This window comes from Ranitomeya imitator, chromosome 5 (genome assembly GCF_032444005.1).
Source record: "Ranitomeya imitator isolate aRanImi1 chromosome 5, aRanImi1.pri, whole genome shotgun sequence".
Classification (NCBI taxonomy): Eukaryota; Metazoa; Chordata; class Amphibia; order Anura; family Dendrobatidae; genus Ranitomeya; species Ranitomeya imitator.
In genome coordinates this window covers 411,255,295-411,281,744 of record NC_091286.1, presented here as the reverse complement: position 1 = coordinate 411,281,744, position 26,450 = coordinate 411,255,295, and the positions used below count along the sequence as shown (strand labels likewise).

The following is a 26,450-nucleotide window of genomic DNA, read 5'->3' as shown; positions in this document are numbered from 1 at the left end:
CAGTTTGAGGGGTCTATATAGCTGAAAATACCCCAAAGTGACCGCATTCTAAAAACTGCACCCCTTAAGGTGCCCAAAACCACATTGAAGAAGTTTATTAACCCTTCAGGTGTTTCACAGCAGCAGAAGCAACATGGAAGGAAAAAAATGAACATTTAATTTTTAGTCACAAAAATGATCTTTTAGCAACAGGATTGTGCTCAGTAAACTACAGACAGCGTCAGGTTGGCACTGCTACACAGATTAGTATTATACCTGTTTTGATTGAGGCTGTGTGCACACGTTGCGGTTTTTTCGCGATAAAAATGCATACATATGCATCCTATCATTTAGAATGCATTCTGCAATTTTTGTGCTCATGGTGCATTTTTTTACCTTGATGCGTTTTTTTCGTGGAAAGACGCTACGTGGTAAAAAATGCAGCATGTTCATTAATTTTGCGTTTTTTTCGCTATATAACGCATTGGCAAAGCTCCGGAAAAAAACGCGAAAAAAAACGAGGTAAAACGCGAAAAAAAAGCATGCGGATTTCTTGCAGAAAATGTCCGGTTTTCTTCAGGAAATTTTTGCAAGAAATCCTGACATGTGCACATACCCTAAATCTGTCTTGTGGTTTTTGTTTAATCTTTATTCATAGTTTTCAGTTAATGAGATTCTCGTGCTCCGGGGTGGTCATTGTGCTTTATCTGGTGCTCTGCTTACATATGCATGTGCTCAAGACAGGTCACTGATCCTTCAGTGACCTGCCCCCTATTTTACATACTGCAAAGAATATTGCTGACTTAGCAAAAAAAAAAAAAAAAATTTAAACTTTAGACAAATGGCGCCGCCGCTTGCGCAGTAGCATCTATTGCTTGCCGATAGATGAAACTGTGCATGGGACGCCAGCGCCATTTTGATGGAGGAAAAAAAGTTGGCTGATGAAAAATGGCGTCCACGGCGGTGCTTGCACAGTAACATCTATTGGGAAGAGATAGAAGCTACTGCGTATGCGTCTGTTGTGAATTCTGTGGTCAAGCTCCCTCCTGTGGTCATGAGTGGTACTGCGGCTGGTTCTGTCTATGAGCTTCCTCTGGTGGATGTGAGTGGGGCTGCGGCTTCTGAGTTTCCTTCCTTAGGTGACGAGGTTAAGTCGTTAGGTGCTGCTCTATTTAACTCCACCTAGTTCTTTGTTCCTGGCCTCCAGTCAATGTTCCAGTATTGGTCTTGCTCTCTCCTGGATCGTTCTTGTGGCCTGTCTTCACTGCATAAGCTAAGTTCTGCTTGTGTTTCTTTTGTTTGCTATTTTTTCTGTCCAGCTTGCTATATTGGTTTTTCTTGCTTGCTGGAAGCTCTGGGAGGCAGAGGGAGCACCTCCGTACCGTTAGTCGGTGCGGAGGGTCTTTTTGCGCCCTCTGCGTGGTTGTTTGTAGGTTTTTGTGCTGACCGCAAAGCTATCTTTCCTATCCTCGGTCTATTCAGTAAGTCGGGCCTCACTTTGCTAAAATCTATTTCATCTCTGTGTTTGTATTTTCATCTTTACTCACAGTCATTATATGTGGGGGGCTGCCTTTTCCTTTGGGGAATTTCTCTGAGGCAAGGTAGGCTTTTCATTCTATCTTCAGGGCTAGCTAGTTTCTCAGGCTGTGCCCGAGGCGCCTAGGTCTGGTCAGGAGCGCTCCACGGCTACCTCTAGTGTGGTGTGATAGAATTAGGGATTGCGGTCAGCAGAGTTCCCACGTCTCAGAGCTCGTCCTATGTATTAGTAACTATCAGGTCACTTTGTGTGCTCTTAACCACCAGGTCTATTGTGGTTCTGAATCACCAGTTCATAACAGCGTCACTGCCTGTTTGCTGAAGTTAACATTTTTGTGTCTAAGCCAACAATATTCTATGCAGTACGTAAAATAGGGATTTTTGTGTACTCACCGTAAAATCCTTTTCTCCGAGCCATTCATTGGGGGACACAGACCGTGGGTGTATGCTGCTGCCAATAGGAGGTTGACACTAAGTAATACAAAAAAGTTAGCTCCTCCTCTGCAGTATACACCTTCCTGCTGGCTCTCAGCTAACCAGTTCGGTGCCAAAGCAGTGGGAGATCAATAACAACAAAGTATAGCATGTCAAATTATATACGAGAGTATAGCATGTCAAACTATAAAACAAGCACAAGCTAATAACAGGGTGGGAGCTGTGTCCCCCAATGAATGGCTCGGAGAAAAGGATTTTACGGTGAGTCCACAAAAATCTCTATTTCTCCTTCGCCTCATTGGGGGACACAGACCATGGGACGTCCCAAAGCGGTACCTGGGTGGATACAACATCAGATCAGGCCCTGTGTAACTGCTACTTACAAGAGCGCTACCGCGGCCTGCAGAGTAAGCCTGCCCAGACTCACATCTGCGGAAGTCTTATAGTGCTTCAAGACTGCATGCGGACTGGACGAACCCGCAAGCTTGCAGGCATGCTTTATCGACGCCTGGTACCTAGAGCCCAAGAAAACCTCGATCGACAGAGTGGAGTGAAGTTAGGCTGATATCTAACCCGGAAGTACTCCTGGATGGTGTAACGAATCCACTAGGTTAACATGGCCGATGAAATGGATAAACCCTTCCTGTAACCATCAGGAAGCCTTCCTCTGACCGTCAGGAAGCCCAAATAAGGTGTCCAACCTTCGGAAGGGCGCCGTGCATGATACGTACCTACTCAGAGTACTCACTTGGTCCAGAATATGGAGAACCCATCCCGTTTTGTGGTGCCGAAAGAGAAGAGGGAAGAACGATGCCCTCGTAACATTGGGAATACAATACCACCATGGTAACAAGGGACAGGGATGGCCTGAGGACAACCTTGCCTTGATGGTAAAAAGGAAAAAAGTCTGAAAGAACAGAGCGTCTAGCTCCAAAGACTTGTCAGGATGACGAGATCGCAGAGAAAAACCTTCCCCGATACTTAAGTCTGTCCAGATCAAAAAAGGAGTCTACTGTAAGACTCCCAGGATCATTTTTTTTTTTCTCTTTCGGGCATGCGCAGTTTGCGCTGCCCTTCGAACTTACAGTGCAGGCACCGGGGACGTTCATGAAGGAAATGGAGGCGGCGCATGAAGGCCCTGAGTGATGGCAGGGAGGCGTTTGTGTCAGGGGGGGAAAGACATGCCCCCCTGATAAATTAGAGATATGAGGGACAAATTATAAAAACGATTATTTCAGCGTTGGCAGGGACACCAACTAAAAGAGCCACCTTGACAAACTGCAGCATTAGTGCAGCACAAGGTGGCTCCTACAGTTAAAAACGCCTGGGGGGGATGACAGGTTCCCTTTAAGGTCCCAAAGTTTTAATGGTATGTGAAAGGGAAGGACCACATATGAAAACTCCCTGCGAGAAAGTCCCTACTTGCAGTATTGTTGCAATAAGACGGAAAAGTACTAGCTCCACAAACAAAAAAACAAACATGGTCCATGCGGATCTCCCAGGACCACGGGGGCCCTTCCTGCTTCCAAACGACTCTCGGAAGTAGAGGAAGGGGGGTTATGGAAACTGGTACCACGGAAGAACCAGAGTATTCACTGCAATGGCTGGACGCCATCCGATCTACATCTGGAGTGCGCCAGTGAAGGCAGATCTGATGAAAGACTTCCGGGTGAAGTTCCCACATACTTGAGGGTGGACCCTGATGGCTGAAGAAGTCTACCGCCCAGATATTTACTCCTGGGATGTGTACTGCCGAGATAACCGAATGATAGATCTTGGCCCATCAGAGAATGAGAGGTACCTCGTCCATGATGCCTGACCGTGGGTACCTGCTAGATGATTGACGCATGGCACAGCGGTGGCATTATCCAATTGAATTCGGATGGGGTGACACGCCAGAAGGCAGAGGACCTGCTGTAGGACTAGCTGTATCGTTCGGATCTCCAGAACAAAGATCGGAAGAAGAAGGCTGGCATCGGTAGTCACTAATAATCATTGAACTGGAAGGAACTCCCCTGGATCAGGAAGAAGCTCAGAGACTACCCTCTGAAAGCCTGATTGACCTACAGAAAATGAGCAGAGCGAAGGAAACAGCTTCCATTGCTGTCACCGTTTTTCCTCATGACCCTTGCAGCAAATCGAATGGAATGAGTGATCAAGTAAGTGAGTTCTGAGTTGAAGGGCCATGGCCTTATCTCAAGGGAGAAATACCAACCCTCTGGAAGTGTTCAGGATCATCCTCAAAAAGGATATCTGCTGGGCTGGAAAAGAGGAAAAACCTGTCTAGATGAAGCTGCCAGCCCAGGAGAGAGAGGGTATAGCAAATGATATAGACGACTGAGCGTAGTCCTGGAAGAGCGGCTAGTAAGTCGAGAAAGTCGACCGTATAGGGCAGGATGGCCACGCCTCTAGGGTGCAAGAGGAACATGACGGCCGCCATGACCCTTGCGAACACTCAGGGTGCAATAGCAAGACCGAAGGACAAGGTCGTGACTTGAAAATGCTGTTTGCGAATGGAAAAGCCAAGGAATTTTTGAAGAGGGGAAAATAGGAATGTGAAGGTAAGCATACCGAATGCCGGTGGATGCCAGAAACTCCACCCTTTTTCCGTTGAAGTAATGGCTGAGCGGAGGAACTCCATCCGAAGGGGGAGGACCTTGTCCAGCTTGGTAAAAGTTTGAGGTCCAGGATCGGTCTTACTTTTCGGTCCCCCCTTTTGGAACCAAGATCCCTTAGATCTAGACCATTCTGGACAATTCTTCCACTGCTGGTTGGGTGTATAGGAAACATGCAATCCTAGGGAGTGATGTCAGTGGCTTTTTGAACGCAGAGTACGCTTCCATACTCTGAGCTATAATGCCCTTCTGGGTGTAATGGCATTTGCTGCTGACAGCGCTGCTCAAATAGCTGCATCCAAGAGGTGTGAACCAGCTAGTCTCCCGCTCAAGAAATTTGATTGACCAGCTGTACGGTCTTCGGGAAAAGGTTACTGATGTGAATCAAAGTAGTTAAGGTCTCCGACCAGGAGACCATTGCTCTAGCAACCCATGTGCTGGCTAAGGAAGGGTAAGCACTCAACCCGAGGCTGCCAGACGGAACCAACCAGATTTGCTATCTGACAGTCCGTTGTAATTTTAATTGATGACCCATCGGGCAGGAATACTGGTAGACAAACCACAGGAGATTCTACCCAGAAAATCTGCAAAGTGGCAGGTCAGGAAAAGCAGTTTCTTGCTACCTCCTCTCTCTTTTGGCAATGCGGAGTTAAAATGATGAACACTCGATCCACCACCCTCTTAACAGGGAAGTGGAGAGGGATCGTCCGCGTTCTTGCATCATCCGCTAAATAGTGGAGATGCAGAGATGGGTGCGTGGATGCCAAAAAAAAAGGTGCCACTGTATATCCACAGAGTTCAGGTCACCGGGTGGACAGGGTTGGTTCCGGTGTTAGGCCTGGCTGCAGAAGAGTATACATGGAGGCGACACTCCATGTGCTCGTCTATTGATGGTGTGGGGAGATCGGTGCCCTTTAAAAGGACCCGTCGCCCCTAAGAAACAGACCAGGCATGGCATCCCACGTCGTAGGGTGGTATACGTGGAGGGGGCACCCCACGTGTTTGCATATTGCTTATTCGGACGCTTCTTGTCCGGGTGAATGACAAATGCTCTGCGAGGGAGTTTAGTCTCCTTATGAGGGACACTGCGTGATCTAGAGTGGAACCGTAGCCCTCATCAATCTACAGACATTGGTTGATATAAATAGGTGAATCCATCCTCTTCTGAAGCTCTGGCGAGTCCAGATCCAAGGCAATATCCAATCCATATTCAGAGTCTTGTTCTCAGCAAATCATTGGTGAGGGAGATCAGGAAATGAAGCTTCCATTTTCTAGACGCCTGTATGTTTCTAGAATACTTGCGACCCCTGCTAGCCGACAGCTCCCATGTAGGAGAGGAACCATATATATCAGTCCTGCGAGCACTCCGAGCCACAGAAAGTTCACGGAGGGCTTCAATCTCTTGATCAGAGAAGCCATGGGATGCGGCAGTAATAAAGCCCACTCAGGGGAACTAGGTACTCTGGTATAAGCAAGGATCGGCGGCGGAGGGTTCCTGAGTTCATTTAGGGTGACCGACTTCGGACAGGTCATGTGCCTTTAAGACAAGGTAATACTGGCCATGTGCCTTAAAGACCAGGGAATGCTAGTCAAATGTCTATAAGACCAGGAAATGCTGGTGATGTGCCTTTTAGACCAGGGAACACTGGTCATGTGCCTCTAAGTCCGGTGACTAATATGAGTCATTCATGTAAGTACAGGAGGGAAGAGGGCAGTACTTCGTTACCCAGCTGCAGAGTCGTTAAGCCCCTTTAATGCAAAAAACCTTCGCCTCTGCTGGCCGGGTGGACCAAAATGGCCACCTGGAGTTGCAGAGGTGATAAAGTCTTGCAGAGAGCGAAAGGAGCCATTTCGGGGGCAGAGCCACAGATGCGGTGTGGGCGGAGCCTCGTGACTTCCATGAATAGGCCCAAGCCGGGGCCTAAATTTCTGCAGCCAGCAGGAGCAATACCAGGGTAGAATAGAGGGGGCATTGGGCCGGGAAAAGCGAACGCTCCCGTGCCAGACAGAAAACGCCAGAAAGGATGGGCGGAGCCGCTTTAGGGCGCCATAGTGCGGGCGCGACTTACGGGATGCGGCCTACACATCGGCCGAAGCCTGGGACTAAATTTTTGCTGCCGGCCTAAGCGTTACCATATGGAGGTGAGCCACAGGGAAGCCATGTTAATATCCCACCGCAGGGGCCCATCACCGACTGGATCCACTCACCATTGGTGCACGTCCCGGCATGGAGCCGACTGCGGATGACTGGGTTTCAGCGCCGAGGAAAGTGCGCACTGTGCTGTTCTGCTGCAGGTTAGGTATTGCAGTGTGGACGGTGCAGGGATAAAGCGATAATCCTCAATCCACCATCCCCTTGTTAGGGAGGTGGAGAGGAACCGTCCACCTCCTTGTGCCATCCGCATTAACAGAGGTGGTACAGTGGGGGATGCTCGGACGCCAAAAAGAAGGAGCCTCTGTACCCCACAGGCCGCCCAGGATCACGAGAACCTCATTAACTGAAAACTACAGATATTAAACAACAACCACAAGATGGATTTCATCAACCCAGGTATCATTTTAATCAGTATAACGGTGCCAACCTGACGCTGTCTGTAGTTTACTTAGCAAAATCCTGGTGACAGGTTCCCTTTAAGTATGTTTCCCAGACTTTACAATTTGCTTTTCATCCGCACAAAACATATTTCCATCACTTCCATGACACCATCATAAAAATGCAGAAATTACAGTTAAATGTTACCTGCAACCACCCAGATTTTATGGACTAATGAGATATCTATCTCATATTGTAGATAACCATCCATAAAAACTATTAAAAAGACATTACGCAGATTTGTAATTTTTTAATAATTATATGGAGATTTAGAAGCACAGCAAGGAAACAGTGTATCAACAATAAACTGGTTCCACGACCCCAGAACTGAAAGGCATGTACGGGAGATGCGGTTCATCAAAGTGAAACCCATGGATCCTCAAATAACACTTTAAAGAAAAGGGAGTTGTGTTTATTACGATGCAGGGAGACACTAGCTATGCTGCCACTAGGAGTACTCGGTGAGTTTCTGATGTTGTAGATTTTCTGCACCATTTCTGCACCTATTGGGTAAATTGGCCTACTTACATTCTTTCACTGCGTTTTGGGAGTACATTTATTTTCTTGTTTTTGACACTGCAGTTTTTGTCTCTTTTCAATATCATGTTATAAATTAAGCAGATTCATTTTTGATACCACCTGGTATTTGGCTTTGATAAAACTTAATATTGATACAGTTGTGTGTGGATGCGTTTTTAGTGCATTTCCATAGCATGCGCGTTTTCAACCTGTGGATTTTCTGCATCAATGGCAAGTCTAGGGGAAAAATCCACACATAAAACAGTGTACACGCAACAAGCATGGCAGGCCAGGTTATGCAACCTAAATAAAGCACAGTGGACGTGAGATTTCTATGAATCCGTTGCAATCTACTGGACGCTGCGGTTTTGCGCACTGAAAATAAACAGCATCAAAAACTCACCAAATGCTCATTGTGGGAACCTTATGTGTCTATTTTTATCATTTATTGCATTCTCTGGCAGTTTGTGATCTGTCTCAAGAAAGCACCACATACATATGTGCTACAGTTTTCCATCTTAATCTCTTCCACAAGCCATACAGATATAGGAATATAGGAAATTGCACCTCACATAATAAGTGGACTTTCTCTGCAAGATGGCTATTAAAAATTATTTTTATGCATTTCAAAAACTGCCCTCAAATACATGGCATGACAAGATCAGGCAAAATGTCTCATTACAAGAAAGAAAATACAATCTCCTGAAAAAATAACGCTATAACAGGGTGCATTTAAGAAAATAGGAAAACTTACTGTACAGATCTGTCCCTACTGCACATTTTAAATCTCCAGAGAAGAGATGACCGGACCAAAGTCACCTGGGATTTTATAACCACACAGCAATAAGCAGCCATTTCTAGAATCCTCTCTCTGATAGAGAAGGCTGCTGTGTACTGCAGTGACTTCCACAGCAGACCTCTCTAGCAGGGAGATGGAGCCACAAACTTATAGGCAAAATGTCCTGATCTGCAAGGACAACAATCTGCAAACCAAGCTGGATCTCAGCACTGCTAGCGCTAATGGGTTCACTGTCCCTCTTAGCAGGCAGTGTCTCCAAGGGTTTTGGATGGAAAGAGGCCGATACAATGATGGCGTGTAGTTAAGTCTGTAAACAATCCAGGAGCAGTTGTATGCCACCTGGCGCCTCTTCCATGCTTTCTAGCTTCCTTAGTGGCGACTGGAGACCAGACCTTTAACTTTTGACATCTTCTTAGTGGGCTGTCGTTGCTCAGTAAGAGGGGGTCCTTCCCGCTCTGCAAGGTGCTGGTCAGTGTCCTGAGCAGTTGAGGAAGCTGTGGCTTTCAGAGTTTTTTTAATATTTGTCACCTGCAAAACCAAAAGGAAGAATACCGTTTTTAAACTTAAAGATATCAGTTTCTGTTTCAATGAGAAGACATGAAGTTGTAATTAATCTGATGTCTAGAGACATTGTTTCCAGCTCTGATAATGTGGAATTTCTCATTTACAAGACAATACATATTTCAGTACAATACACATTTTCCTCTCAATATTACAAAAGAAAGACATCTGAAAGGTGACACTCGATCAGTGTGGATTATCACTGGTGGACAGCTTCCGCCCTCTGCTGGCTGTATACAGTAATACAGACGAGAATATTGTGACAGTGGGCATCGTACTCTCCTGCCTCCTTCCTATGTAAGTGGTAAGTTCAGGTCACACCTGCGTCATGGTCCTGCTCAATACAACTGTGGGGTCTGACATTTTGATAGAAAGTGCTAATTATTCTTCGTCCCACATTTTTTCTTTGTAAAAAAAAAAAATGAAATGTGGAATGTTCTCTAAATAGCTGCCATTGCCTGCGGAACATTTTGGCGCTATATAAATCAAAGTATTATTATTATTATGGCCAAGTGCTCGCTCGAGCAAGTGCAGAATCCTCGAACATCGCCTCTAATGCAGATAAGAGCATCATTTCTATGTATCCTCTAAGGAAAGAAAGCCGGAATGTAAGTGAACACCTGATTTTTCACTGATGTGTATACTAATAGTATAATAGTTTACATTACAAGAAGATCATTAACATATATTGCCACTGCTGGGCTTGCCTCAAAAAAAAAATATACTAAACTGCAGAGCAGCCATGTTTTCTCCCCCATCAAGTGTCACTTACTTCTGTTTCTATTTGCTGCTGTGTACGGATGTGGTTCTCCTTGTATTGGTTTGCCCTTAGCACTTGCTGTTCAATCCCCATTAAGACGGCTTCACAACCATCACACCTGGAACAAGATATATTCAGATGTCAGTGACATGCATGGAAAGTGGTGCAAAAAACACGGGGTTACAGATGAAAGAATGGATGGACTTGGGGAATGTCCACATCACGTATTTTACATATTTTGCGTGTATACTGGAAAAGTACTCAAGACACCCCATAAGGAAGCCCATGGGACTTTACTATCAGATGGAGGCCAAACACTGTCCTGTCTGGAAGCCAGCAGGGGGGTCAGGGAATGACAGGGAGGATTAGACCCCCGTATACAGTCCGGCCCCTGTGCACAGAAATCTTAATAGCAGAAAATATCAAATGGTCATTAAAGAAAAACGACAAAGTGGATTTCTTCATCAAAAGGTATCAATGTAATCAGTATTACCGCACCACTACAGCCATATATTTACTTTACATTACAAAAATAATGCTGATGAAAGCGGTGGAAAAAAAAAAAAAGAGAAAACTGTAAAACAAAAAATAAAAATTCCTATATCTGTAACGGTTTACATTTTCAGGACACGAGGCTTGGAAAGGGCTTGTTTTTCGTGCTCTGAACCAATGTTCTGATGGTATAATTTTGGGATAGATATGATGTTTTGATCGCCTTTTTTTTTTTCCTCGTTCTACCATTTAACTAATCGGATTAATTTATCTTATATTTTGACAGATCGGACTTTAAACACAGCAATAACAAATTTGTGTATTTTTTTTTTTGTTAATGTATTTCTTAATATTTTAACCCCTTCCCGACCTTTGACGCATACGCTGCGTCATGAAAGTCGGTGCCATTCCGACCCATGACGCAGCATATGCGTCATGGAATGATCGCATCCCTGCAGATCGGGTGAAAGGGTTAACTCCCATTTCACCAGATCTGCAGGGACAGGGGGAGTGGTAGTTTAGCCCAGGGGGGGTGGCTTCACCCCCTCGTGGCTACGATCGCTCTGATTGGCTGTTGAAAGTGAAACTGCCAATCAGAGCGATTTGTAATATTTCACCTAAAAAAATGGTGAAATATTACAATCCAGCCATGGCCGATGCTGCAATATCATCGGCCATGGCTGGACACACTAATGTGCACCCACTCCACTCCTCCGATCGCCCCCCCAGCCCCCCGATCTGCGGTCTGCTCCCCTCGGTCCTGTGCTCCGCTCCCCCGTCCTCCTGCCCGCTCCCCCCATGCTCCAATCACACCCCCCGTGCTCCAATCAAACCCCCCCGCACTCCGATCCCCCCCCCCCGCACAGCGATAACCCCCCCCCGTGCTCCGATCCACCCGCCCGCACAGCGATCCCCCACTCCGTGCTCCAATCCACCCCCCCGTGTTCCGGTCCACCCCACCCCCGTGCTCCGACGCCCCAACCCCCCCCCCCCCCCGTGCCCTGATCTCCCCCCCCCTTATACTTACCTGGCCTCCCGGGTACCGTCCGTCTTCTTTCCTGGGCGCCGCCATCTTCCAAAATGGCGGGCGCATGTGCAGTGCGCCCGCCGAATCTGCCGGCCGGCAGATTCGTTCCAGAGTGAATTTTGATCACTGAGATAGGTTATATCTCAGTGATCAAAATAAAAAAAAAAGTAAATGACCCCCCCCCCCCCTTTGTCACCCCCATAGGTAGGGACAATAAAAAAAATATATTTTTTTTTTCCACTAAGGTTGGGGTAAGAACTAGGGTTAGGGTTAGAGTTAGGGTTAGGGGTAGGGTTAGGGGTAGGGTTAGGGGTAGGGTTAGGGTTTCGGTATGTGCACACGTATTCTGGTCCTCTGCGGATTTTTCCGCTGCGGATTTGATAAATCCGCAGTGCTAAACCGCTGCGGATTTACCATGTTTTTTCTGCGCATTCCAATGCAGTTTTACAACAGCGATTTTCTATTTGAGCAGTTGTAAAACCGCTGCGGAATCCGCAGAAAGAAGTGACATGCTGCGGAATGTAAACCGCTGCGTTTCCGTGCAGTTTTTCCGCAGCATGTGTACAGCGATTTTTGTTTCCCGTAGGTTTGCATTGAACTGTAAACTCATGGGAAACTGCTGCGGATCCGCAGCGTTTTCCGCAGCGTGTGCACATACCTTTAGAATTAGGCTATGTGCACATGGTGCGGATTGGCCGCTGCGGATTCGCAGCAGTGTTCCATCAGGTTTCCAGTACCATGTAAACATATGGAAAGCCAAATCCGCTGTGCCCATGGTGCGGAAAATACCACGCGGGAACGCTGCGTTGTATTTTCCGCAGCATGTCAATTCTTTGTGCGGATTCCGCAGCGTTTTACACCTGTTCCTCAATAGGAATCCGCAGGTGAAATCCGGACAAAAAAACACTGGCAATCCGCGGTAAATCCGCAGGTAAAACGCAGTGCCTTTTACCCGCGGATTTTTCAAAAATGGTGCTGAAAAATCTCATACGAATCCGCAACGTTGGCACATAGCCTTAGGGCTAGGGTTGGGTTGGAATTAGGGTTGTGGTTAGGGTTAGGGGTGTGTTGGGGTTACGGGTGTGTTGGGGTTAGGGTTGTGGTTAGGGTTACGGCTAGAGTTGGGATAAGGGTTAGGGGTGTGTTGGAGTTAGAATTGAGGGGTTTCCACTATTTAGACACATCAGGGGGTCTCCAAACGCAACATGGCGCCACCATTAATTCCAGCCAATCTTGTAGTCAAAAAGTCAAATGGTGCTCCCTCACTTCCGAGCCCCGACGTGCACCCAAACAGTGGTTTACCCCCACATATGGGGTAGCAGCATACTCAGGACAAACTGCGCAGCAATTACTGGGGTCCAATTTCTCCTGTTACCCTTGTGAAAATAAAGAAATGCTTGCTAAAACATCATTTTTGAGGAAAGAAAAATGATTTTTTATTTTCACGGCTCTGCGTTCTAAACGTCTGTGAAGCACTTGGGGGTTCAAAGTGCTCACCACATATCTAGATAAGTTCCTTGGGGGGTCTAGTTTCTAAAATGGGGTCACTTGTGGGGGGTTTCTACTGTTTAGGCACACCAGGGGCTCTGCAAACGCAATGTGACGCCCGCAGACCAATCCATCAAAATCTGCATTTCAAAAGTCACTACTTCCCTTCTGAGCCCCGACGTGTGCCCAAACAGTGGTTTACCCCCACATATGGGGTATCAGTGTACTCAGGAGAAACTGGACAACAACTTTTGGGGTCAAATTTCTCCTGTTACCCTTTGTAAAATAAAAAATTGCAGACTAAAAGATCATTTTTGAGAAAATATTTTTTATTTTTTTTATTTTCATGGCTCTGCGTTATAAACTTCTGTGAAGCACTTGGGGGTTCAAAGTCCTCACCACACATCTAGATAAGTTCCTTGGGGGGTCTAGTTTCCAAAATGGGGTCACTTGTGGGGGAGCTCCAATGCATAGGCACACAGGGGCTCTCCAAACGCGACATGGTGTCCGCTAACAATTGGAGCTAATTTTCCATTCAAAAAGTCAAATGGCGCGCCTTCCCTTCCGAGCCCTGCCGTGTGCCCAAACAGTGGTTTACCCCCACATATGAGGTATCGGCGTACTCGGGAGAAATTGCCCAACAAATTTTATGATCCATTTTATCCTACTGCCCATGTGAAAATGAAAAAATTGAGGCGAAAAGAATTTTTTTGTGAAAAAAAAGTACTTTTTCATTTTTACAGATCAATTTGTGAAGCACCTGAGGGTTTAAAGTGCTCACTAGGCATCTAAATAAGTTCCTTGGGGGGTCTAGTTTCCAAAATGGGGTCACTTGTGGGGGAGCGCCAGTGTTTAGGCACACAGGAGCTCTCCAAACGCGACATGGTGTCCGCTAACGATGGAAATAATTTTTCATTCAAAAAGTCAAATGGCGCTCCTTCCCTTCCGAGCCTTACCATGTGCCCAAACAGTGGTTTACCCCCACATATGAGGTATCGGCGTACTCAGGAGAAATTGCCCAACACATTTTAGGATCCATTTTATCCTGTTGCCCATGTGAAAATGAAAAAATTGAGGCTAAAAGAATTTTTTTGTGAAAAAAAAGTACTTTTTCATTTTTACGGATCAATTTGTGAAGCACCTGGGGGTTCAAAGTGCTCACTATGCATCTAGATAAGTTCCTTGGGGCGTCTAGTTTCCAAAATGGGGTCACTTGTGGGGGAGCTCCAATTTTTAGGCACACGGGGGCTCTCCAAACGTGACATGGTGTCCGCTAAATAGTGGAGCCAATTTTTGATTCAAAAAGTCAAATGGCGCTCCTTCCCTTCCAAGCCCTGCCGTGCGCCCAAACAGTGGTTTACCCCCACATATGAGGTATCAGCGTACTCAGGACAAATTGCACAACAACTTTCGTGGTTCAATTTCTCCTTTTACCATTGGGAAAATAAAAAAATTGTTGCTAAAAATAATTTTTGTGACTAAAAAGTTAAATGTTCATTTTTTCCTTCCATGTTGCTTCTGCTGCTGTGAAGCACCTGAAGGGTTAATAAACTTCTTGAATGTGGTTTTGAGTACCTTGAGGGGTGCAGTTTTTAGAATGGTGTCACTTTTGGGTATTTTCAGCCATATAGACCCCTCAAACTGACTTCAAATGTGAGGTGGTCCCTAAAAAAAATGGTTTTGTAAATTTCGTTGTAAAAATGACAAATCGCTGGTCAAATTTTAACCCTTATAACTTCCTAACAAAAAAAAAATTTTGTTTCCAAAATTGTGCTGATGTAAAGTAAACATGTGGGAAATGTTATTTATTAACTATTTTGTGTCACATATCTCTCTGGTTTAACAGAATAAAAATTCAAAATGTGAAAATTGCGAAATTTTCAAAGTTTTCGCCAAATTTCCGTTTTTATCACAAATAAACACATAATTTATTGACCTAAATTTACCACTAACATGAAGCCCAATATGTCACGAAAAAACAATCTCAGAACCGCTAGGATCCGTTGAAGCGTTCCTGAGTTATTACCTCAAAGGGACACTGGTCAGAATTGCAAAAAACGGCAAGGTCTTTAAGGTCAAAATAGGCTGGGTCATGAAGGGGTTAATGAGGGGGAAAAGAGGGTGGTTTTAACTTAGATTTATTTTTAGTTGTTTAAAACATTTTAGTATTCTTTAATGTCTTTGCTAGTCCCCTTAGGGCCCTTGAACCTGTGATCATCCAATCACTTGTGCTATAGACAGCAATACCACAGTACTCCTGTATATAGCAAAAATCACGGTCTCCTATGAACGACGGCCACGGGCTGGCTATCACAGGAGTGCCATCATGTCAGGCACAGGGTTCTTTAGCACACATCATCACAAGCACACCAATGGACACATAGAATGATGCGCTGTAAATGCCGATGTCTGAGATTCTGAGATTGACAGCGGCATTTAACATGTTAACAGCAACGGGCAGAGCTCCACTCCACCCGCAGCAGTGAGGCAGATGATGGGTGTATATCCCAGCCATCTACTGGGAAAGATGCAGGCTCTCCACTAAGTCAGGGACCCGGCACATGACTTATCAGTACGTCATGTCGGTAAGGGGTTAATTTGGTATCACCAAAATTGTATTGACGCACAGAATTGTGCTGTGTGATATACTCCGTGGCCTATGTGATATACTCCGTGGCCTATGTGATATACTCCGTGGCCTATGTGATATACTCCGTGGCCTATGTGATATACTGCGTGGTTGCGTGATATACTGCATGGCTGCATGATATACTGCGTGGCCTGTGTTATATAGTACATGGGCTGTGTGATATTATTTATTATTATTATTTATTTATATAGCACCATTGATTCCATGGTGCTGTACATGAGAAGGGGTTACATACAAGTTACAGATATCACCTACAGGAAACAAACTAATAATGACGGACTGTTACAGAGGGAAGAGGACCCTGCGCTTGCGGGCTTACATTCTACAGGATTATGGGGAAGGAGACAGTAGGTTAAGGCCATGTTCACACTATGCGGTTTTTACTGCGGAACCGCGGCGATTTTGCCGCTGCGGGTCCGCAGCTGTTTTCCATGCAGGGTACAGTACAATGTTACCCTATGGAAAACAGAAACCGCAGTGCACATGATGTGGAAAAACCCGAAAAAAAAACGCGCAGAATTGCTGCGGAAAAAAAGAAGGACCATGTCACTTCTTTGTGCAGAATCGCAGCGATTCTGCACCCATAGAAATGCATTGATCCGCTTACTTCCCGCATGGGGCTGTGCCCACCATGCGGGAAGTAATGCGGATAATGTGCGGGTTATACCCGGGGTGGAGGAGAGGAGACTCTCCTCCAGGCCCCGGGAACCATATTTGTATTAAAAAAAAAAGAATAAAAATAAAAAATCATGTATACTCACCCTCGGAAGTCTCAGCGCTGCACGCGGCCGTCCGGTCTCAGGTTTGCTATGCGACCAGGACCTTCGGTGACGTCGCGGTCACATGACCGTGACGTCACCGAAGGTCCTGGTCGCACAGCATCTTTGGAACCGGACCGCCGCCTGCAGCGCCCAGGAGATCGGGACGTCGGAGGGTGAGTATATCATCATGATTTTATTATTTTTAACATTACTATTGATGCTGCATATTGCTGCATATGCAGCATCAATAGTAGGGGTAAAATCCCGCAGCGGAACCCGTAGGACAAACCGCGATAAATCTGCAGGGATAACCGCAGCGGGTTTGCCCTGCAGATTTATCAAATCCGCTGCGGGAGAACCCGCAGAAGAAAAAGGAACGTGTGAATGTGGCCTGAGGGTTGCAGGAGCTCCGGTGTTGGTGAGGCGGTAGCTTCGATAGTGATGAGGCGGCAGCGGTGTCAGTGCAGGCTGTATACTGATATACTGCGTGGCCTGTGTTATATACTATGTGACCTGTGTTATATACTGTGTGGCTGCTATATACCGCGTGGCCTGTGTTATATACTGTTTGGGCTGTGTTATATACTGCGTAGCCACTGTTATATACTGCGTGGCCTGTATTAACGCATCGGGTATTCTACAATATGTATGTATGTATGTATGTATGTATGTATGTATGTATATATATAGCAGCCACATAGTATATAGCACAGGCCACGTAATATTTGCTATATACCATGTGGCCTGTGCTATATACTATGTGGCTGCTATATACATACATACATATTCTAGAATACCCGATGCGTTAGAATCGGGCCACCATCTAGTTTATTATAAACTAGATGGTAAACTATGCGTTTACATAGATTTGTCTCTGAACGTGTGCACTTTTTTCCCTGGATGGAATTGACCAATCATAAGCAGGCAGCGTCATGCAGGGCAGAAAAGAACATGCCCTCATCTTCTCAGTGATCCCTACAGCTTCTGTGTAGAGATACAGCGGAGTTATGTACCATGACAAACACATGGCAGACAGTGTGGGGGGAGGGGAGGTGAGAGCTGACTGAACTGTCAGGAAATCTGAAAGAGTTAGTAAACATGCATAACTCGCTTCAGCAAAAACAAGCCCCAGAAATGTGTAAATTTGTCACCATTTTCTGAGACCCATAAGGTTTTCAATCTTCAGTTGATGGAGCTGTGTGAAGGCTTGTTTTCTGCGCCCTGACCCAACGTATTTTTACTGATACTATTTTGTGGTATAGACAATGTTTTGATCACCAATTGTTGCATTTTTTGTGATGTTGCAGGGACCGGAAAAAAAACGCAATTCTGGAGTTTAAATTATTTTTGTCATTACAGTATTTAATTAATTTAATGTTTTGATACATTTGACTTTCAAGGAAGTGGAGATACATGTGTGTATTTTTCTATTTTTTTTTTTAATTTCTTTACTTTTAATGGACTAAAAGGGAGCTTATTCAAAATTTTATATTTTTATAGTAATTTGAATAACTTATCTAATCCTATTAGTTATGCCATAAAGTATAGGTAATAAGATACCAAAAAGAAACACTTTATATAGAGGCCAGTGTAACAAAGTTGTTGCCTTAAGAGATCCAGTGTCCAGGGACCCACCACACCCGACGCGCATTTCAACAACTTTATTGACATGACTAGTCCTTTCATGCAAGTATACCTATACATTTCATACATGGCACAATGATTAGCAATGCTGTATCTATACCATAATAAGTTTTAAAGATATATATATGAGAGAGTGGCATACTTGATTAGCTTTGCCAGACATCTCACTTATTGCCTTAATTATTATTTTTAAAACAGCATAAATAATAATTTTCTATACAGGTTTCGCTTCACTGTTCCATGACAGCGAGGTATATTAATGTGGATACACATACATGTGTATCTACACTGTAATGTATTTTTTGTTCATTTCTAATGACACTGCAGGAATGTATTGCTGTTAATATGCAATACTGTGTTTTGCCACATCTGTGGTTTTCCCTTTTTAGGTTTATATATTCATTTATAGCTTGTTTTTATCTATTCTTGTCAAAATAAAGCATTTTGTATTTTTTCTGGCCTCTAGTTAAAGTGTTTCTTTTTGGAATCTATTTTTACTGTATTTCGAAGACCCCTTAGGTAGCTTGAACTTGCGATCATATGATCGCTTCTACTATACACAGAAATACCACAGTTCTACTGTATATTGGAAAATTCATAGATTCCTATGAACACCAGCCACTGGCTGTCATAGGAGCACCGACATGACGGCACGGGCTATTCAGAAGATCCATCGCCATCATGGCAGCCCAATGTTGCCCCACGATCACGTCGAAGAAGCAGATGGCTGACCAGAACAATTTCCCCCCATACCAGGCCGCATACTGTAAATACCACTGTCACAGGTTGACAACTGCATTTAACAGGTTAACAGCTGCAGGCAAAGCGCTACTCCCCCTGCAGCCGTTATAGGCAGGTTCAGTTCATGAGACCGCATCAAAGTCATGGAGCCAGTTTTGGACATACCAGTATGTTCACCATCAATAAAAGGTTAATGAGTAGTGATGAGTTTGTGTACTCGTTGCTCGGGTTTTCCCGAGCACACTCGGGTGACCTCCGAGTACTTATGACTGCTTAGAGATTTAGTTTTCCTTACCACAGCTGGATGAGTTACAGCTACTAGCCTGCTTGATTACATGTGGGGATTCCCTAGCAACCCCCACATGTACTCAGCCTGGCTAGCAGCTGTAAATCATTCAGCTGCGGCGATGAAAATGAAATCTCCGAGCACTAAAAAGTACTCGGAGGTCACCCGAGCGTGCTTGGAAAAAAACCGAGCGACGAGTATATTCGCTCATCACTATTAATGAGCACTTCACTAGAAAAAAAAATGTAGTAGAGAAAAAAAAAAAACAACAACAAAAAAAAAAAGACACTATGAACATGTGTGGAAGTAGCTTTACCACATCTGTGCCAAGTCCAGAGATAGACTGGTGGTAGAATGTAATCTACCAATTGGTCTCCACTGCAGTAGGCCTCATTCAGACATCAGTAGTGTTGAGCATTCCGATACCGCAAGTATCGGGTATCGGCCGATACTTGCGGTATCGGAATTCCGATACCGAGATCCGATACTTTTGTGGTATCGGGTATCGGATCCATAGGGATGTGTAAAATAAAGAATTAAAATAAAAAATATTGATATGCTCACCTCTCCGGCGGCCCCTGGACATCACGCTGGTAACCGGCCGGCTTCTTTGTTTAAAATGAGCGCCTTTAGGACCTGCGAATGACGTCGCGGCTTCTGACTGGTCGCGTGCCGCCCACGTGACCGGCACGCGACCAATCAGAAGCCACGACGTCATTCTCATTCACAAAACTCCTAATTCTAGGAATTAAGGACCTGCGAATGACGTCGCAGTATGTAAACACTACATACTTGCCTTCCGCTGTCTGTCCGCTGTGCTTTCCGGCCGCTGTGCTCACAGTCAGTGCAGGAAAGCACAGCGCCGGGGACAGACAGCGGAAGGCAAGTATGTAGTGTTTGGTTTTTTTTACATTTACGCTGGTAACCAGGGTAAACATCGGGTTACTAAGCGCGGCCCTGCGCTTAGTAACCCGATGTTTACCCTGGTTACCAGGGGACTTCGAGATCGTTGGTCGCTGGAGAGCTGTCTGTGTGACAGCTCTCCAGCGACCAAACAGCGACGCTGCAGCGATCGACATCATTGTCGGTATCGCTGCAGCGTCGCTGAGTGTGAAGGTACCTTTAGACTTTGGATTTAGCTGAAACAAATACTGCATTTAATAGATACTCAAGGGGGAAACTTAGTACATCATCCAACCACATTGTTCTTCTAGATGCCAAGCAAAAAAAAAAAAAAAAAAAGGAAGGCTCAGTAAGGGTATGTGTCCACGTTCAGGAATGCATCAGGATTTGGTCAGGATTTTTCATCAGTATTTGTAAGCCAAAACCAGGAGTGGGTGATAAATGCAAAAGTGGAGCATATGTTTCTATTATACTTTTCCTCTAATTGTTCCACTCCTGGTTTTGGCTTACAAATACTGATGAAAAATCCTGACCAAATCCTGATGCAATCCTGAACGTGGACACATACCCTAACTCAACAAGCCTTTGTGTGGTGGTGAAAATCGCCTGGTAAGAAAAAAATTATATTAGGTCTGTAGAGCGGAGTGTAATCTGCCAGTAAAACTGGACAATCATCTTTCTGTAATAATTTGTTACAGCAGATTAGTCGGCAGAATAAAAACAACGCGTTAATTTCTCTGCATACAGTAGTTCCTCACCACTCTTGAAGGGTTTTCACAATGCTACTTATGTCCTTCTTGGGAATGTCCCGTCCAATGCAGAAATCAACTTCTAGTACATGATTGCGTTGATCCAGTTTACCCTGAATGATGTCTGTGTAAACTGCTTCTATGATTAGATCCTCCAACTCTCGGAGGTTCCTCATATCTAAATCTTTCAGCAGCACAGAGTATGGAATGCACTGACAAGTAAAAAAAAAAAAGGATTAGTACAAATAAATTAAAATGTAACTATGCAAACCAATCTGCTAACCTGCAATGTAATAATGACAGAGAACAGTATTGTCACAGCAAGACAAGGACCAACCCTGACTGACCTGTCATATACTCAAAATCATATAAACATACCGAGTTTGGTAATTAATATATATGCATATTACATACAAATATTGTTAAAACAAAAATGTATTCAAGAGAATAGAGCATTAGGCTGGCAGAGGAAGGACAGCACAAAGGGCTCACTTTGTAGTGTACGACCATGTGGATCTTGCCACCCATATTACCTTCATCCTGGACGCAAGGCTCACAATTGTCAGGTGTTTCAGCTTGTTTTTCTGTACAGCCGAAAGTTCTGGCAAACTATCCTTTAATGCTGGGGATAAAACATTTAGACAAGGTTACAATGTCATGTTTTAGGAAGACACAGGATTCCAGGTGCAGCTACAGGGAATTTTTCATGACCAACCCATCGCACCCTTACCACCCAATCCACTTATACAGTCATGGCGAGGCTTGAAAGATGAACCAATCCATACCTCTAATCAGAAAATAACTGAAAACTCCACATCTGAATCTATGTACGAATAAGGATGCAGTGCTCTGGGTGCGATTAGAGCACTTCTCAAGTTTCTGCCTCTTCAGCTCTATTCTCTGCCCAGTGCCATCTTGCTCTTCTAGACTACACAGCCGGTGAGCTGTCAGTCAAGCAAAAAGGGAGGCTAAACAAAGAAACCTGCTGGAAAGGCAGACATTCGGGAAGTGCTCCAATCAAGAAAAGAGCAATTCTGCATCATTTGCATATGGATTAAAGTGGATTTTATAGCTATAGATCTTTTTATAATATAGGTATCAATTAAATCGACAGAAATACACCATTACGAAAAAGCAAAATGAATCTTACCAACATAATCTGGATATGTCCCATAGGCAAACAAATTAAGGAGCTGTAAGTAGCCAGAATGTGGACTGTCTGCAAGCTAAAAGAAAAAACAAAAACATCAAGTGTGGGTAACATGACTGGCATTCCATAATGGCACCTGGGAACCCCAATGATTCTGAAAATGGGGAGCACTGGATCCCATTTACCATTTTTACATGCCCATCACCCTTCCAACTACCCAGCTGCAGAGTGGCATATATCCTAGTTTAAGTGACTAGTTTTACATTCCGAGGGAATCACTACTGTAAAAGTGTTTTTCTCAGAACCAATGGGTAAAAAGGGGCAACCAATGGGTAAAAAGGGGCACAGCAGAGTTTACAAAGTGCTCCTCTATGGCAATGAAACATGTGCACAATTCCTCATGAATATGCCCATATCCAAAGACAAAAAAAAAAAAAATCACCATAGCAGGCCCACTCACTGAAGGGAAGTATGCCATATAAAAATGCAAGATGACATCAGCAGTTATTGATTAACAGCACTAGAGAGGATACGGACAGTAAGTGTGAACACAGCCAAAGAGGTCACTACAGAGTATTCATGTGCTTCCATTTTATAAAGGGGGCGTCTTACCTCTTGTACTGTGGGTAAATCTAAAAGTTCTCCGAACACATAGACTCCTGGGGCGTCTAATACTTGGTTGATAAGAGCTGGAAGAGCTGAGCCTTTAGTGCCTTTGGCTAGTAAGATGAATTGCTCCAGGAGACTACTGGTTGGCTTCTGTTCTCCTGCCATACTACAGCTAGAGGTCTAAGAACTGTAAGAAAGAAGATGCATTATAAGACTGTGTGGACCTAACCTCCAGAAATACGTGACGCGTCACGCGAACTACACTGAGAATGCACAGATCTCTTGGAGAACGTGTCACTGGAAAGGTCTTCCAGTAGAGGTGTATTCACAATTGTGGACAGGTGACACATGTGGTCTCTTGGAAAAAAAAAAAAAAAAACAACTTGGGCTTTACTCACCATCCCCAGGTAAAGAGATGAGTCTCATGGTGTCAGTTATTGACTTCAGCCTTGACGTCATATCAACAGCACTGCAACCAATCAGTGAGCACAGTGGTTCTTGCAGACTCCTCAGGTAGAGACACTGAATCACTGATTACATATAGCGCTGTTAACAGAAAACCCATTTAAGGTACCAATACACCGTAGAGAACTGCTAACCTCTCCCCCACATGCAAAAGCTGGAATGGGCCAGGCGTGCATGCGTTTTCAATTTGGAGAATGGAGTAAAATGCCGCCACACCAAACTCTCCTGAAAACAAAAGGTTCTGACATTGAAACATGCCCAGCCCTTTCTTACCCTAACAGATGATGTCAAGGGAAAGAAGGCTTATGCGTGTTGAATTTCAACACCAGATTGGGAAGTCCTCATATACAGCTCTGGCAAAAATTAAGAGACCACCACATCAAAACCCTGCCATGGGCAGCCCAATCTCCAGACCTGAACCCCATTGAAAACCTCTGGAATGTAATCAGGAGGATGATGGAAAGTCACAAGCCATCAAACAAAGAAGAACTGCTTACATTTTTGAGCCAGAAGCAGTGTGAAAGTCTGGTGGAAAGCATGTCAAGACGCAGGAAATCTGTGATTAAAAGTCATGGTTATTCCACAAAATATTGATTTCCGAACTCTTCCAGAGTTAAAACATTAGTATTGCTGTTTCTAAATGATTATGAACTTGTTTTTTTTGCATTATTTGAGGTCTGAAACCACTGGGTTTTTTTTTTTCATTTTGACCATTTCTCCTTTTCAGAAAAAAAAAAAAATTATTGCTTGGAAATTCGGAGACATGTTGTCAGAAGTTTATAGACTAAAAGAACAATTTACATTTTACTCAAAAATATACCTGTAAAGAGTAAAAATCAGACAAACTGAACATTTTGCAGTGGTCTCTTAATTTTTGCCAGAGCTGTACAGTAGATGGATTGGTCACCCATTTTCACTGAAATTGCCAAGTTCAATCGACATTTCCTTAAACTGTACGGGAACCATTATCAGTTCTTACAGACTATGGGGAATACGTGAAGGCCTCATGCCCTTGTCAGAACTGTGTATAGGAGGCAGAATATGGAATTGGAGACACTGCATGCCAAAGACCGGTGATACACTGTGCATGTACTTCGGAAATATTCTCTCGCAGAAGCAATGGAGAGCAGCACACTCCCATCCAGTCAGAAGCACCACAACAATAATATATATCTCTCTCTATCGTCTAAGGATTACTTCCGTCTGTTTGTCTGTCTGTTTGTAACGGACATCCCGCATCGCTGATTGGTAGCGGCTGGCCGGCCGCGACCAAACTGCGACGGACACAGTCCAGCCGCGAATTCGCCCTTCCCTTCTCCCCTCCAGTCAGTGCCCCCATATCGGTTTAGCAGTCCGTTAAACGGACTACGTTACACCGCGGCATAACGCGGTGTAACGCAGTCTGTTAACGCAGCTATTAACCCTGTGCATATGGGGCATGTCCATGTACTCCAAGCACGTCGCCCCCAATGCACTTTCTGTTATAAAATCACCCTGACAGGTTCCCTTTAAAGTACTGATCCATATAACGGCACCATAGCCTTCAGGAACAATGGATGTCAGCCCACTGTGGGGAACATGGTGTATGGATCGTGTACAGTCACCAATCTACCGCCAGAACAGAATCAATGGTTTGTCACCAAGTCTCTGGGCTGCTAAATGTGACTAGTTGGCATCACGACTGTGTGAGGCACGAGTGCCGTGCAGGGGCCTGGGAAAGCCGGGTGCCAATATGGAGGTGCCTCCTTGTGTGGGGTGTATTCCTCCCACCACACGGTCAGACCATGCTGCTCCTCCACACACAGGCAGTGCCGTATATGCCAGCTGACGAAGACACAGCGTGCCGCAAGCCCCCGGTGACTGCAGAGGCCCGTGGTCCGCTCTCAGGCCCGGCACTTCTCACACAGTCACCCCTGGCGGAGCAGCACTGGGCCCGGCCTCTCACCCCGGCGGCGGAGTGACACTGTCCCGGGCCTCGTCCTCTCTGCACCCCGCGCTACTGCTCCCTATCCCGGTAACCGGGCCTCCGGCACTTCCTACCTTATGACTGCGCTGCTCCGGTCAGGACACACTCTATCCGGCTCTACCGTGTGGTTGTCAGGCAGCCATGACAGCGCCGGGTCCGCTGGAATTGGCTTCCCCCGGAAACAGAGCGCGGACACCGTGGTGCCGCAGGGAATCCGTGACTGTGCACCATTATCTGCGTCCCCAGCCCGAGTGTGTCGTGTCAGCGCTGTGCAGCCTCTGTGGGAATGTCTCATAGCCTCTGCTGTAGCATAGTCACCCGTGACCCTGCGCTAATTCTCTGCGGACATTGCATTGCGTTTTTTAATCACTTTTCTTTTTTGTCTTGTGGTGTTTTTTGCTCCAAATTCTCCCAACTGAAGCATTTGGTTCATGAGTTTTGTGTGAAGTAAGAAAAAATAGCTTTTTTTCTTTTTCCCTTTTTTTTTTTTTTTTGCAATTTTTTAGTACAAAAATGTTACACAAAATGGCTTAAAAAACGTTCCCCGAACTGTGACCTACGTGAAATTACTCTCCCACAAAGGCGACCGTGAAAGAAAAACGACAATCGCATGAAATAGACTGTAGGAGAGATATATAGAGAGCTAACAAAAAATTGGTGCAAAATTCTAAAAACTCCGACAATAAACAGGCGCAAATACAGTAATGACTCGGAGGAGCGGACACAAATGACGAGTTTTCGAATAGAAACCTCTTTGGGGGGAACAATTAATTTCCTGAAACAGCTTTGAAGAATGTTTCAAGTGTTTTTGACCTTTTTTTTGGCCCCAAACTAGGACAGTGCGGATTCCAACAGGACACGTTAAAGAAGTTACATGCACTTTCCTTTTTCCCACCAATTTCAAAACCTGAAGCCGAAAAAAAATGCTCAAAAGATTGAACATACGGTGGGGGAAATAAGTATGTGACCCCTTGCTGATTTTGTAAGTTTGCCCACTGACAAAGACATGAACAGTCTATAATTTTAAGGGTAGGTAAATTTTAACATTGAGAGATAGAATATCAAAAATAAAATCCGGAAAATCACAGTGTATAAATTATATAAATTTATTTGCATTTTGCAGTGAGAAATAAGTATTTGATCCCTCTGACAAACAAGACTTAATGCTTGGTGGCAAAACCCTTGTTGGCAAGCACAGCAGTCAAACAAATTTTCTCTCACTTGTCATCCGTGTGCAGCCCATATGCAGTCTGGTTTCACGCTTGCGTATGGCTGCGTACATCCTCTGTTAAGCTCCGCCTCCTGCATGCATCCTGTGTACCTATCTTTAACATTGGGTACGCAGGGACATGCGTTGGATGCGTCCGCATGCAGCGTTTTGACATGCCCACTGACCGCAAACAGTTGCGTTACGGTGTGATCGGCTGGCACGTCAAAAATTCCTGTCCCTGCGTACCCAATGTTAAAGATAGGAATCCAAAAAACGGAGGCAACACACCATTAGTAGTGGAAAAAGCAGGAGCTACTTTTATTAGCCTATCTCAGCAACGTTTCGGTTCTGGTAGATGTGAACCTTTTTCAAGCCTATATTTTTCTATACACAATGTTATGCGGAAGTAGGCGGAGCTTAACGAAGGATGTACGCAGACCAGCCAAACGTAAGTGTGAAACCAGTCTTATTAACCCCTTCATGACATATGACGTTTAAATACGTCTTGGAGG

The 26,450-nt window shown here is 44.8% G+C and overlaps 1 protein-coding gene across 1 annotated transcript; it reads right to left on the bottom strand.

Moving 5' to 3' along the window:
• Positions 1 to 7,393: 7,393 nt before the first annotated feature.
• Positions 7,394 to 24,911, bottom strand: COPS7B (COP9 signalosome subunit 7B). Its single transcript, XM_069727016.1, has 7 exons — positions 24,803 to 24,911; positions 22,301 to 22,484; positions 21,689 to 21,764; positions 21,072 to 21,160; positions 20,548 to 20,750; positions 9,810 to 9,915; positions 7,394 to 9,004 (listed from the first exon to the last, which is right to left on the bottom strand). The coding sequence occupies exons 2-7, from the start codon at positions 22,460 to 22,462 to the stop codon at positions 8,846 to 8,848; spliced, it is 795 nt and encodes a 264-aa protein (XP_069583117.1). The 5' UTR covers positions 22,463 to 22,484; positions 24,803 to 24,911; the 3' UTR covers positions 7,394 to 8,845.
• Between the last annotated feature and the right edge of the window lie 1,539 nt (positions 24,912 to 26,450).